This window comes from Cherax quadricarinatus, chromosome 23, assembly GCF_038502225.1.
Source record: "Cherax quadricarinatus isolate ZL_2023a chromosome 23, ASM3850222v1, whole genome shotgun sequence".
NCBI lineage: Eukaryota > Metazoa > Arthropoda > Malacostraca > Decapoda > Parastacidae > Cherax > Cherax quadricarinatus.
In genome coordinates, this window is record NC_091314.1 from 33,455,313 (window position 1) to 33,469,364 (window position 14,052).

At 39.3% G+C, this 14,052-nt stretch overlaps 1 protein-coding gene across 1 annotated transcript in view; it reads right to left on the bottom strand.

The window, feature by feature from the left end:
• LOC128685711 (nuclear receptor-binding protein homolog) overlaps positions 1-14,052 on the bottom strand; it is a 157,413-nt gene that overhangs the window by 11,823 nt on the left and 131,538 nt on the right. Inside the window, exon 5 of the mRNA XM_070088064.1 lies at positions 1,210-1,328. Coding sequence (XP_069944165.1) covers positions 1,210-1,328 — 119 coding nt within the window. The remainder of the gene's footprint in view (positions 1-1,209; positions 1,329-14,052) is intronic.

Below are 14,052 nucleotides of genomic sequence, written 5' to 3' on the forward strand. Positions count from 1 at the left end.
AAAATTGAGCGACATAGAATGACAGTTTCAGAGAGGGGCCTGAAACAGTCAAAGGGTTAAGGGTTAAAGGAGGGGTTTGGGATATTGGCAGTTTGGAGGGTCGTATAAGCTGTCAAAGCTGAGCGCCGCCCCTGCAAACACAGTGATATGTTTGAGCGATGGTGAAAGTGTTGAATGATGATGAGTTTTTTTTGCTTTCTTTTTGGGTCGCCCTGCCTCAGTGGGAAATGGCCAACGTGTAAAAAAAAAAAAATGAACATAAAGAGACATTTTGCTGATGATACTGTTTCTGGGAAATTCTGAATAGAAGTTGCATAGGTTAGTGCATGAGTTTGAGAGGGGGTGTAAAGGAAGAAAGTTGAAAGTGAACATAGATAAAAGTAGCTGATAAGGGTATCAAATGATTTAGATAAGGAAAAATTGGATATCAGATTGGAGGGAGGGAGTATGGAAGAAGTGAATGTGTTCACATATTTGGCAGTAACCTTGTCAGCAGATGGGTTTATCAAGGATGAGGTAAACCATAAAATTGATGGAGGAAAAAAGGTGGGTGGTGCATTTAGGTATCTGTGGAGACAAAGAACATTATCAATGGAGGCAAAGAAGAGAATGTATGAGAGTATAGTGGTACCAACACCTATATGGGTAAGAAGCATGAGCTGTGAATGTTGCAGCAAGGAGGAGGATGGAAGCAGTGAAGATGTGTCTAAAGGCAATGTGTGTGGCATAAATATTATGCAGAGAATTCATAGTGTAGAAATTAGGAGGAGGTGTGGAGTTACTAAAAGTATTATTCAGAGGGATGAAGAGGGGCTGTTGAGGTGGTTTGGTCATTTAGAGAGAATGGAGCAAAATGGGATGACTTGGAGGGCGTATAAATATGTAGTGGAGGGAAGGAGGGATAGGGGTAATCCTAGGAAAAGATGGAGGGAGGGGGTAAAGAGGTTCTGTGTGCAAGGGGCTTGGACATGCAGCAGGGATGTATGAGCATGTTAGACAAGAGCAGTAGTAGTAGTAGTAGTAATAATAATAATAATAATAATAATAATAATAATAATAATAATAATAATAATAATAATAATAATAATAATAATAATAATAATAATAATAATAATAATGTCTGAAAGTAAAGTTTATCAAGGTATTCTTGAGCCTTGTGTAGAAGATGCTATTAACCTTGTAACAAAAATATAAATCAATTTCACGTGCCTGTTCTTGCGTGACAACATTGCCAGAGTCACCATTTCCGGGTATCTCCAGTGCAGCCATCTCCAAAGCTGCCATCCCAAATGAGTAGATGTCTACAGCTGGGGTTACTGGAGAGGAATCTGCAATTATTAAAATACCGTCAGTTCTTAGTAATACTACATAGTGTGGATAGTAGTGTGCAAGGATAGATATCACTTTGAATATCTTACTTAACCCTCCCTTACTGTGCTATTATTTCACATCCTCTGTATTCCATAAAAGCAAGAAAAAAGTATGATGATTAAAATTTTCAGCCACGTATTATTCGTAACAAGTGACCCATCATTATAAGCTTTAGGAGCACAAAAACTACCTATCTAGGTGTTCCATGTTGTCTTATTAGCTATTAGCTTTCAGACAGTTCTGGGAGGAACCTTCAAGGGACTCAGTCTCAGGAAATGATTGATAAAACATATTTCTCACGAATGACACACTAAACTCAGCCCATAATGATGAACCTATCTTAACTTCACTAAATTTTGAGAAATATATTATTAGAATGCATACTGCATTCTAATAATACTGGCATACTGGCCCAAGCTCAGACACAGAGACAGAGAGACAGAGAGACAGACAGACAGACAGACAGACAGACACACACACACACACACACACACACACACACACACACACACACACACATGGTGGGGAACTGAAGAAATGGACACGTACAAATCAGTCTGGGGGGTGTAAGGTAGTCACTGCAGTGAAGTATAACCCTCCACAGAATTGCAGGAGACCAAGAGAAGAATATGAAGAGAGCAACAGAGCAATGGTGGACACACTAGCTGAGGTGGCCAGAAGAGCTCACACGAGTAGAGCAAAGTTACTAGTTATAGGCGATTTCAATCACAAGGAGATGGATTGGGAAAACCTGGTGCCACGTGGGGGTCCCAAAACATGGAGAGCCAAGATGATGGATGTGGTACTGGAAAACCTCATGCATCAACATGTTAGGGACACTACCAGAGAGAGAGAGGGGGGAAGATGAACCAGCAAGACTGGGCCTCATGTTCACCCTGAGTAGCTCAGACATCACATATGAAAGGCCCCTTGGAGTTAGTGATCACATGCTTCTGAGCTTTAAATACATAGCAGAGTTACAAGTGGAGAGGGTTACAGGAGTAGGATTGGAAAAGCCAAACTACAATAGGGGGGACTACACAGGTATGAGGAACTTCCTGCAGGAGGTTCAGTGGGAAAGTGAATTGCTAGGAAAGTCAGTAAACAAAATGATCGACAATGTAACAACAAAATGAAAGGAGGCAGAGAAAAGGGTTGTTCCCAAGAGCAATAGAAATATTGGGAAGACCAGAATGAGCCCTTGGTTTACCCAAAGGTATGGGGAGGCAAAAAACTAAATGCACTAGAGAATGGAAAAGTAAAGAAGACAGGAAAATAGAGAGATTAGTTGAAGATCCAGAAACAAGTATGCACAGATAAGGAGGGAGGCCCAGCGACGGTACAAAAATGGCATAACATCAAAAGTTGCCTGACCTGAAGCTGTTGTATAGCCACATCAGGAGGAAGACAAACAGTAAAGGACCAGGTAATCAGGCTGAGGAAAGAAGGTGGGGAGCTCACAAGAAATGACCAAGAAATATGTGAGGAGTTCAACATGAGATTTAAGTATATATTTACAGTGGAAACAGAAAGGACTCTGGTAAGTGAGAACAAGGAGGTACACCAACAAGAGATATACCAACAAGTGCTGGATGAAATACACACAACCAAGGAGGAGGCGAAGAAGCTGCTAAATGACCCTGATACCTCAAAGGCGGTGGGATCGGACATCTCTCTGTGGGCCCTTAGAGAGGGAGCAGAGATACTGTGTGTGCCACTAACAACAATTTTCAACACATCCATTTAAACCTGGGCAACTACCTGAGGTATGGAAGATGGCAAATGTAGTCCCCATTATTAAGAAAGGAGACAGACATAAGGTACTAAACTACAGACCAGTGTCACTGATGTGCAGAGTATGCAGTCATGGAGAAGATTATCAGGAGGAGAGTGGTGGAGCACCTAGAACAGAACAAGCTTATAAATGACAACCAGCATGGATTCATGGAAGGCAAATCCTGTGTCACAAACATACTGGAGTTTTATGACATGGTAACGGAAGACACAAGAGAGAGGGGTGGGTAGATTGAGTTTTCTTGGACTGCAAGAAGGCCTTCGACACAGTTCCTCACAAGAGATTAGTGCAAAACCTAGAGGATCAGGCACATATATCAGGAAGGGCACTGAATATCTGACAGGGAGGCAACAACGAGTCATGGTATGTGACGAGATATCAGAGTAGGCACCTGTGACAAATGGGGTTCCACAAATGGGGTTCCACAGACGTCAGTCCTACGACCAGTGCTATTTTTGGTATATGTGAATAACATGACGAAAGGTATAGACTGAGAGGTGTCCCTGTTCGCAGATGATATGAAGTTTTTTACTTTTTTTTTAGTGCTATTAACTGCTCAAACTTCATATTACAAGCCAAATCTTACTCCTAAATTAATATTATATAGTAGTGACTGTCTGTCCATTTAACTTTGTTTACCACTACTTATTTTAGTCCCTTTTATATTTTCTCCTTTATTTTTGCTTTAACCCTTTGACTGTCGCGGCAGTATATATACGTTTACGAGGTACCGTGTTTGACGTATATATACTCATAAATTCTAGCGGCTTCAAATCAGGCAGGAGAAAGCTGGTAGGCCCACATGTGAGAGAATGGGTCTGTGTGGTCAGTGTGCACCATATAAAAAAAATCCTGGAGCACGCAGTGCATAATGAGAAAAAAAAAAAACTCCGACCGTTTTTTTTAATTAAAATGCCGACTTTGTGGTCAATTTTCGTATAGTATCTATGGTTGTATTCTCGTTTTCTTGGTCTCATTTGATAGTATGGAAACTATATTATAGAAATAGAGGTGATTTTGATTAATTTTACTATAAAAAAAAACCTGGAAATGGAGCACAAAGTACAGGAAATGTTTGATTTTTGCCGATGTTCAAAAGTAAACAAATGTCATTGTCCAATAAATGTCCAAATAGCCATTCTAATATGCAGTCATGAATGGGTTGATGTAATTTTTACAATTATTACAGTACTGCAGCAGTCTGCATAACAGTAAATCTTCTATTTTTTGTTTGAATAAAATTTCAAAATAAAAAGCAAGAGTAATATCAGAGGGGCCTGGAGACATGACTGATGAACAAAGAAAATGTTATTTTAGAGCTAGGAATGTCTGCATTGTTCATTCTGGTCCTTATTTTGAAATTGTCATATTTTTTAATTTTCGTGAAATTGGCCAAATTGCAAATTTCTGACCATGTTATTGGGTAATTGAAATCGGTAAATGGGCAGTTTCTTGTACTCAATCGATGGAAAAAATGGAGTCCTGAAAAAATAGCTATGAGTTTGGTTGACTGGAATAATGGAATTAGCCGAAAATAGGGCTCAAATTGGGCGAAATCGCCGATTTGTAAATATCGCCGAGGTCGCTAACTTCGCGAGAGCGTAATTCCGTCAGTTTTCCATCAAATTTCGTTTTTTGGTGTCTTTACAATCGGGAAAAGATTCTCTATCATTTCATAAGAAAAAATCATTTTTTTTTTTTAAATTTTGCGACACCAGGAGACACCTCAGGATTGGGGGTTGCGACAGTCAAAGGGTTAAATAACTACCTTAGTTCATACATTCACATTTGTTAGAATCATTAAGGAGCTATTTTCAGGTGCTAAAGTGTAATACTTTCATTATTTTAGTATTATATTCCTTATAGTCCCTAGCTCCTTTATTTGATTACCACTTTATTTGTTTTACCCTACTTCTTTTAGTCCCTTTTATATTTTCTTTATTTTAGCTTTAAAGAACTACCTTAGTTCATATATTCACATTTGCTAAAATAATTCAGGTGCTATTTTTTAGCTTTAGAATATTAACATTGTCTTATACTTAAGTCTAATTGTAGATTCACTATAAATCTTATGATTACAAGCATTGATCCTGATACCAACCTCTTATTGAATGACTTAAATGAATCAAACAGCAACTGTAATTACTACACAGCAGAACAAACGAAGGCACTTCTCAGAGTCAACAATGACATAACTGTCTTTACAATGTCAGATCTTTAAACAAACATTATGATGACCTCACAGCATAACTAAATTCCCTATATGCCAGTATGTCCATCATTACTCTCACTGAAACCTGGCTAAAGCCAGATACTACAGATGTCTATGCCATTCCTCATTACACAGCCACACACAACTGTAGGCCAGATCAACAAGGGGGTGGCACAGCTATATACTACTCAGACCAACTAGAATGTATCAATAATATTTGCACAAGGGATGAACATGGGGAATATATAATAGGTAAATTCAAATCCAAATACCTACAAAAACCTCTCACAGTGATAAACATCTACAGAGTACCACAGTCAAATATCAGTCGTTTTAGTGAAAACCTAGGAAGTATGATAACTGATGCACGCATGAATAAAGATCACTTACTACTCTCAGGAGACTTCAATATAAATCTCCTGCAAGACCAGGACCCACATGTAACTGAATTCACAAATACTATGAGTAACTGCATGTTGCTACCAACAGTAACAAAACCTACAAGAATTACAAAGACTAGTGTTTCCCTATTAGACCACATCTAGACCAACACCATATCTCCTTTAAAATCAGGCATAATCACAGATAATACCACAGACCACTACCCTACCTTTCTCATAACCAATCTAGGTAAATTACCCCAAGACACTACTAAAGTAACGTTCAGGCTTCATAATGAGGCAGCCATTAATAACTTCACAACAGCAGTAACAAACATCGACTGGCAAACTGAGCTAGAAATCTATACAGATACTGACGAATGTATTAATAATTTTCTAAAAAAGACCCAATACCTCTATAACAAGCACTGCCCTAAAAAACTACATAGATCATAGCTAAGAGACTGAACAGTCCCTGGCTAACACCCAGCATCCTCAAATCCATAAATATAAAGCACCAGTATGAAAAACAGTACAGAATGGGTCACATAACCAGAGACCAAACAAAACATTACTCATCTATCCTAACCAGCCTGATAAGAAGGGCAAAAAAATTGTATTATGAGAACAGATTATCCAACTGAAAAGGTGATATAAAAACGAACTGGAAAACCCTATCTGAAATTCTAGGAACAAAAAAGATATCAGGAAACAGAACAATCACACTAACAAAACCAGATGAATCCCTACTTCCACCTATTGAAACAGCAAGCAGACTCAATGTTTTCTTCTCCACCATAGGAAAAAACCTCGCTGGTAAAATCCCAAGCTCAAATACCCCACCCAATGACTACCCCATTGGCACCTACCCGAACACACTCTTCCTAGCTCTGACCAACCCAACAGAAGTCTCACTTATTAACACACTAAAGAACAAGACATGAGATTTAAATACCTTTCCACCCTTTATATACAAAAAAGCTTCACAAGTGCTGTCACCAATCATTGAAACACTCTTTAACAAATCCATCGAATCCTCTACCTTCCCTAAGTTCTCAAAACAGCGAGGGTCACCCCGATACCCCGATACATAAAGGAGGAGATCAAGCAGACTTGAATAACTATAGGCCAATATCCAACTTACACCCTCTCTCTAAAATCTTCGAAAAACTAATTCATAAGCGAATTTATTCCTACCTCATCTCCCACAACATACTCAACCCCTATCAGTTTGGGTTCAGGCCTAATAAAAATACAAATGATGCTATTATACACATGCTAACACAAATATACATTGCACTTGAGAAAAAAGAAGTCCTAGTGGGGAACTTCATTGATTTACGTAAAGCTTTTGACACAGTTGACCATGATTTTCCTCACATAAAATTATCACACTATGGTATAAGAGGGCACTCCCTCAACTACCTGAAGTCATACCTTAGCAACAGAAGCCAATTTTTTTTATTTATTTATTATCACACTGGCCGATTCCCACCAAGGCAGGGTGGCCCGAAAAAGAAAAACTTTCACCATCATTCACTCCATCACTGTCTTGCCAGAAGGGTGCTTTACACTACAGTTTTTAAACTGCAACATTAACACCCCTCCTTCAGAGTGCAGGCACTGTACTTCCCATCTCCAGGACTCAAGTCCGGCCTGCCGGTTTCCCTGAACCCCTTCATAAATGTTACTCTGCTCCCACTCCAACAGCACGTCAAGTATTAAAAACCATTTGTCTCCATTCACTCCTATCAAACACGCTCACGCATGCCTGCTGGAAGTCCAAGCCCCTCGCACACAAAACCTCCTTTACCCCCTCCCTCCAACCTTTCCTAGGCCGACCCCTACCCCACCTTCCTTCCACTACAGACTGATACACTCTTGAAGTCATTCTGTTTCACTCCATTCTCTCTACATGTCCGAACCACCTCAACAACCCTTCCTCAGCCCTCTGGACAACAGTTTTGGTAATCCCGCACCTCCTCCTAACTTCCAAACTACGAATTCTCTGCATTATATTCACACCACACATTGCCCTCAGACATGACATCTCCACTGCCTCCAGCCTTCTCCTCGCTGCAACATTCATCACCCATGCTTCACACCCATATAAGAGCATTGGTAAAACTATACTCTCATACATTCCCCTCTTTGCCTCCAAGGACAAAAAGTTCTTTGTCTCCACAGACTCCTACGTGCACCACTCACCCTTTTCCCCTCATCAATTCTATGATTCACCTCATCTTTCATAGACCCATCCACTGACACGTCCACTCCCAAATATCCGAAGCCAATTGTGTACACAAATGGAGCAAACTCTTCCACACAGCCAATTACAGTTGGTGTCCCACAGGGAAGTGTCCTTGGCCCTCTTCTCTTTCTCATTTACATAAACCATAAACGACCTACCAAATGCATCGCAACTACTCAAACCCACACTATTTACAGATGACACTACATACGTCTTCTCTCACCCAAGCCCAGTCATATTAGCCAATACTGTAAATACCGAATTACAGAAAATATCTACCTGGATGATGATTAACAAACTTACTCTCCATATTGACAAAACCTACTTCATTCAGTTTGGAAACAAAACTACAGATGTCCCTCTTAACATAATGATAAACGGATCACCAATCACAAAGCTCACAGAGGGAAAATTCTTAGGAATCCACCTTGATAATACTCAAATTTCAAACACATGTACAACAAATTTCCAAGAAAATCTCCAAGACCGTAGGCATACTATCAAAAATAAGGTACTATGTTCCACAGTCAGCCCTCCAGGCCCTATATCACTCCCTCATTTACCCCTATCTCACCTATGGAATTTGTGCATGGGGCTCAACAACACTAAATCATCTCAGACCATTAATTACCCAACAAAATGCTGCAGCCAGAATGATAACAAATTCTCACTCCAGGCAGCATACTCCACCAATATTCAAAACTCTAAACTTACTCACCGTACTAAACATTAATACTTACTGTTGTGCCTACTACATACACAGAACACTAAACTCGAATATAAACCCTCCCCTCAAACTTCTCTTTACCAACCTCAACAGAGCACATGACCATAACACAAGGCACAGATCATTCTTTGATGTTCCCCATGCCCATCTCACACTACGTAAAAACTCAATTCACATAAAAGACCCAAAACTCTGGAATTCATTACCTGTGAATATATAAGAAATACTGTCTGTTTATCAATTCAAGACTCTTCTTAACCCTTTCAGGGTCGAAAGGCCCTCTCCTAAACTCTTTCTCAGGGTCGAAAATTTTTTTGAAAAAAAAAAAAATTATTTTTTCTTATGAAATGATAGAGAATCCTTTCCCGATCATAATGACTCCAAAAGCGTGAAATATGATGGAAAACTTACGGAATCATGCTCTCGTAAAGTAAGCAGTAACGATGATGTTTACGCATCAGCGATTTCGCGCACTTTGAGCCCTATTTTCGACCAATTTTAGTGTACTAGTCGACAAAAATCACATCTATTTCGCTAGAACTCCATTTTTTCTATCGAATGAGTACAAGAAACCATACATTTACCGGTTTCAAGTATCCAATAAAGTGGTCAGAAATTGGCAATTTTCTCAGTAGTAGTAACCAGTTACCAGTAACCACTGTGCCAGTTGACTCACGACCAACCGTCTCTGCCTGAGTCACTGTATATTCATATTGTGCTGACCTGGCATTATTCAAAGACCCCCTCACATGGGTACTGTGGGCGGCCAGTCAGTCAGTTGTACGAGAGTGAGCAGATAGGTCACGGCTGTAAGGGCGTTATCCAATCCAAGTATATCCAACTACTAGCGAACCGTGGGAAAGAGCTGCGCTAGATTTGTTAACTAATTTCCATTGTTCCCTCCAAGGTAACAAACATCTGTGTGTTATGGTAGACCATTTCACCAGATATTGTGAGTTAGTTCCTATTGCAGATAAGACTGCCGAGACAGTAGCTAAAGTGTTTAAAGAATGCATTATCTGCAGACATACCACCCCTAAGTCCCTAGTAACAGATAATGGAGGTGAATTCTGTAATGAAATTCTGGAAAATTTGTGCACCTTGTACAAGATCTTTAAATCCACCATTGTTCCTCATCATCCTGCCAGCAATGGGTTAGCGGAACGAACCAATAAGAAAGTACTTGATGTCTTGAGAGCCACTATCAATCCCAACAGTGAAACTTGGGATGAAGTTATACCTGATGTGCAGTGTGCTATAAATTCTGCTTACAATGTTTCTATAGGTGACACTCCACATTATGCATTGTATGGTGTAGATAAACGTTTGCCTTATGAGTTGTTATATTCTAATCCGAAACCAAATTACAACCCTGATGATTTCATAGCAACTCGTACCAGCTTAGCTCAAAGTGTTTTTAGAAGAATCCGTGAAACACTTCATAAATCAACAGCTGAATTTACAAGAGTCGCAAACACTCGAGCAAAGCCATCCAAAATCAAAGTAGGTTCGAGAGTTATGCTGATTAACTTTAACAAAACGTCTGCAATGCCAAAGCTTGATCAAAAGTTTGTTGGTCCTTATCGAGTAGTTGAACATATCACTGGTAATAAGTATAAGGTTAGAGAGATTAGTACTGGTCAGTATAAAGAATCGCATTTGGATCATATGAAGTTAGTATGTGATGATAATGATGTTCCAACCCAGACTAATGTGACAGACTCTAACAATCCTCCTGATCCTGTACTCTCTTCCTCTGATACCCAGTCAGACGATCAACCTGAATGTCGTTATTCCCTACGTACACGACAGGTATTGAGAAATCCTCAAATATCATTTGTAACATCCAATTCAGATTTGCCTCAAATACAGCATGAGTTAGCCAATGCTACAGAGTTTGATCCTCCCAGAGATGACACCCATTCTGCATATGTCAATCTCACCCTAGCAGAGTTGGGGTTAAATGTAAATAACCTGTATAGATGAATAATTACAGTATCAACTTATCAGTATTCAAGAATTTTTTTTTTTTTGTGTTCATGTTCTCTCCGCATTCTGAGAGTTAACAGTCTAGATTTGAGTGCACCAAATCTGCCTTTCTGTTAAACACTCTTTCTTTGTATATATTCCTCCCTCAGAATCCGTAGATCACATGAATACAGATCGATCGATCAAAATTTTTTTTTATCACTTGTAATCTCAACGTTGAGTTCAATGTTCATTTGTTGAGTTTTAAGTTGTGCTATATTATACCTTGTATTGCATTACAGTTTCAGTTACGTAAGCTTCCATTCCAATGTTCTACTTATGTATGTTATAATGTTTAATTGTTGTGTACTTTGACATTGTATAGAATCAGCCCAAGCCGTACACCTGCCATCTCTAGTTTGTATTAGTTGTATGTCGGGACGACATATGTTAGCGTCGCTGAGCTCTCAGTAGTAGTAACCAGTTACCAGTAACCACTGTGCCAGTTGACTCACGACCAACCGTCTCTGCCTGAGTCACTGTATATTCATATTGTTAGGTAAGACACATATGCAACAGTTAGGTATCTTTATTTTGAAACGTTTCGCCTACACAGTAGGCTTCTTCAGTCGAGTACAGAAAAGTTGATAGAAGCAGAAGATACTTGAAGACGATGTAATCAGTCCATCACCCTTAAAGTTGAAATAAACTAACCCTTAAAGTTTTGAGGTGGTCAGTCCCTCAGTCTTGAGAAGAGCATTGTTCCGTTGTCTGAAACAATATGAAGTTGAAGTGATAGAATCGGGCCTTATATAGTGCCAGGAGGTGAGACGTAGGTTGATTTGGGAGGGCAGGTCCTTCTCAAACCCAGCCGTTCTCACTAGTAGAGGTTGTCGAAGTAGATGGTCTGTACCTTGGTACAGACCATCTGTATCTTGGTACAGACCATCTACTTCGACAACCTCTACTAGTGAGAACGGCTGGGTTTGAGAAGGACCTGCCCTCCCAAATCAACCTACGTCTCACCTCCTGGCACTATATAAGGCCCGATTCTATCACTTCAACTTCATATTGTTTCAGACAACGGAACAATGCTCTTCTCAAGACTGAGGGACTGACCACCTCAAAACTTTAAGGGTTAGTTTATTTCAACTTTAAGGGTGATGGACTGATTACATCGTCTTCAAGTATCTTCTGCTTCTATCAACTTTTCTGTACTCGACTGAAGAAGCCTACTGTGTAGGCGAAACGTTTCAAAATAAAGATACCTAACTGTTGCATATGTGTCTTACCTAACAATCTGTCGGTATTTTATACCATTTTAATGTTCATATTCATATTGTGCTGACCTGGCATTATTCAAAGACCCCCTCACATGGGTACTGTGGGCGGCCAGTCAGTCTGTTGTACGAGAGTGAGCAGATAGGTCACGGCTGTAAGGGCGTTCCCCACATTATCTGTAATTATACGTACTACCAGCCTACGTGAGTATTACTTTACCCAATCCACGTCGAACTCCCACATGATAATTTTACCAATTTCACACAAATTTCAGAAGGTGCCAATTTCCAAATAGGGTCCAAAATAAACAAGATAGACATTCTTGGCACTAAAATAACATTTTCTCTGTTCATTAGTCATGTTCCCAGGCCCCTCTTACATCTCTTTTGCTTTCCACTTTGAATTTTTATTCTCACAAAAAATAGAAGATTTACTGTTATGCAGACTACTGCATTAGTGTAGAAATGGTATTAATAATATCAGTGCACTTGTGAAAGAATATCAGACTCATCGGTTGACGTGCACTGGACGCGTGGCATGATTTGTTTACTTTGGAAATTTGGTAAAAATCGAACATTTCTGCTACTTTGAGCTCAGTTTCAAGGTACTTTTCATTACGAAACCAATCAAAATAATCTCAATTTCTGTAAAATGTTTTCGATTCTATAAAATGAGACCAGGAAAACTAGAATACAACCATAAATACCATACGAAAAAACACTGCAAAGTTGCTGTTTTAAACCAAAAACACGGTCGGAGTTCTTTTTTTTCTCATTATGCAGTGTGTGCTGCAGGATTTTTTTTATACTGCACACACTGACCACATAGACCCATTCTTTCATATACAGTGGACCCCCCGTTAACGATATTTTTTCACTCCAGAAGTATGTTCAGGTGCCAGTACTGACCGAATTTGTTCCCATAAGGAATATTGTGAAGTAGATTAGTCCATTTCAGACCCCCAAACATACATGTACAAACGCACTTACATAATTACACTTACATAATTGGTCGCATTCAGAGGTAATCGTTATGCGGGGGTCCACTGTATAGGCCTACCAGCTTTCTCTCACTAGATTTGAAGGCGCTAGAATTTAGGCATTCTGGATCGTAAGCTGTACTAGTACATCGGAAACCCTGAATGGGTTAAAAACCACTTACTCACCCACAACTAAATAAATACTGAATAACTGAATCTCATAAATGTATAACCTGTGACCCTATCAAACTATGTTTTTTTAATTACATTACCTAACAGAATACTCCATTCTCTTGAATGTACAGTAACTCATCTAATGACCATATGACCTGTTTCTGCACTACATATCATTGATTTTACTCTATCTGATTCGATTATATTATACATTGTTATGCTACAAATTTGTACAGTACAACTTTAATGCTTCTTATTTGAAATACTCATTTGTACTTCATGTTGTAATTTGTTTACTGCAATTTTTACCACTAAATATATCATTGCTTAGTTAATCTTAAGTTAATTTTAAGCCTGCCCATAATGCTCTGCATACAAGGGGCTTTTGGCATATACACCCAATCACTATATTTCTTTGTACAACTATGTATCATGTCCAAATAAAAAATAAATTAAATAAAGAAATAAATTGGATGAGGATCAGGCAGCACTACAAAGAGACCTGGACAGGCTGGAAGCTTGGTCCAGCAACTGGCTCCTCAAATTTAACCCTGCCAAATGCAAAATCATGAAGATCAGGGAAAGGCAAAGAAGACCTCAGACAGAGTATAGGCTAGATGGACAAAGACTGCAAACCTCACTCAAGGAAAAGGATCTTGGGGTAAGTATAATACCGAGCACATCAACCAGATAGCTGCTGCAACATATGGGTGTCTGGCAAACCTAAGAAGAGTGTTCTGATACCTCAATAAGGAATCGTTCAAGATTCTGTACACCGTGTACGTCAGGCCCATGCTGGAGAATGCAGCACCAATTTGGAACCCACACCTGGTCAAGTATGTCAAGAAATTAGAGAAAGTGCAAAGGTTTGCAACGAGGCTAGTTCCAGAGCTAAGGGGAATGTCCTACGAAGA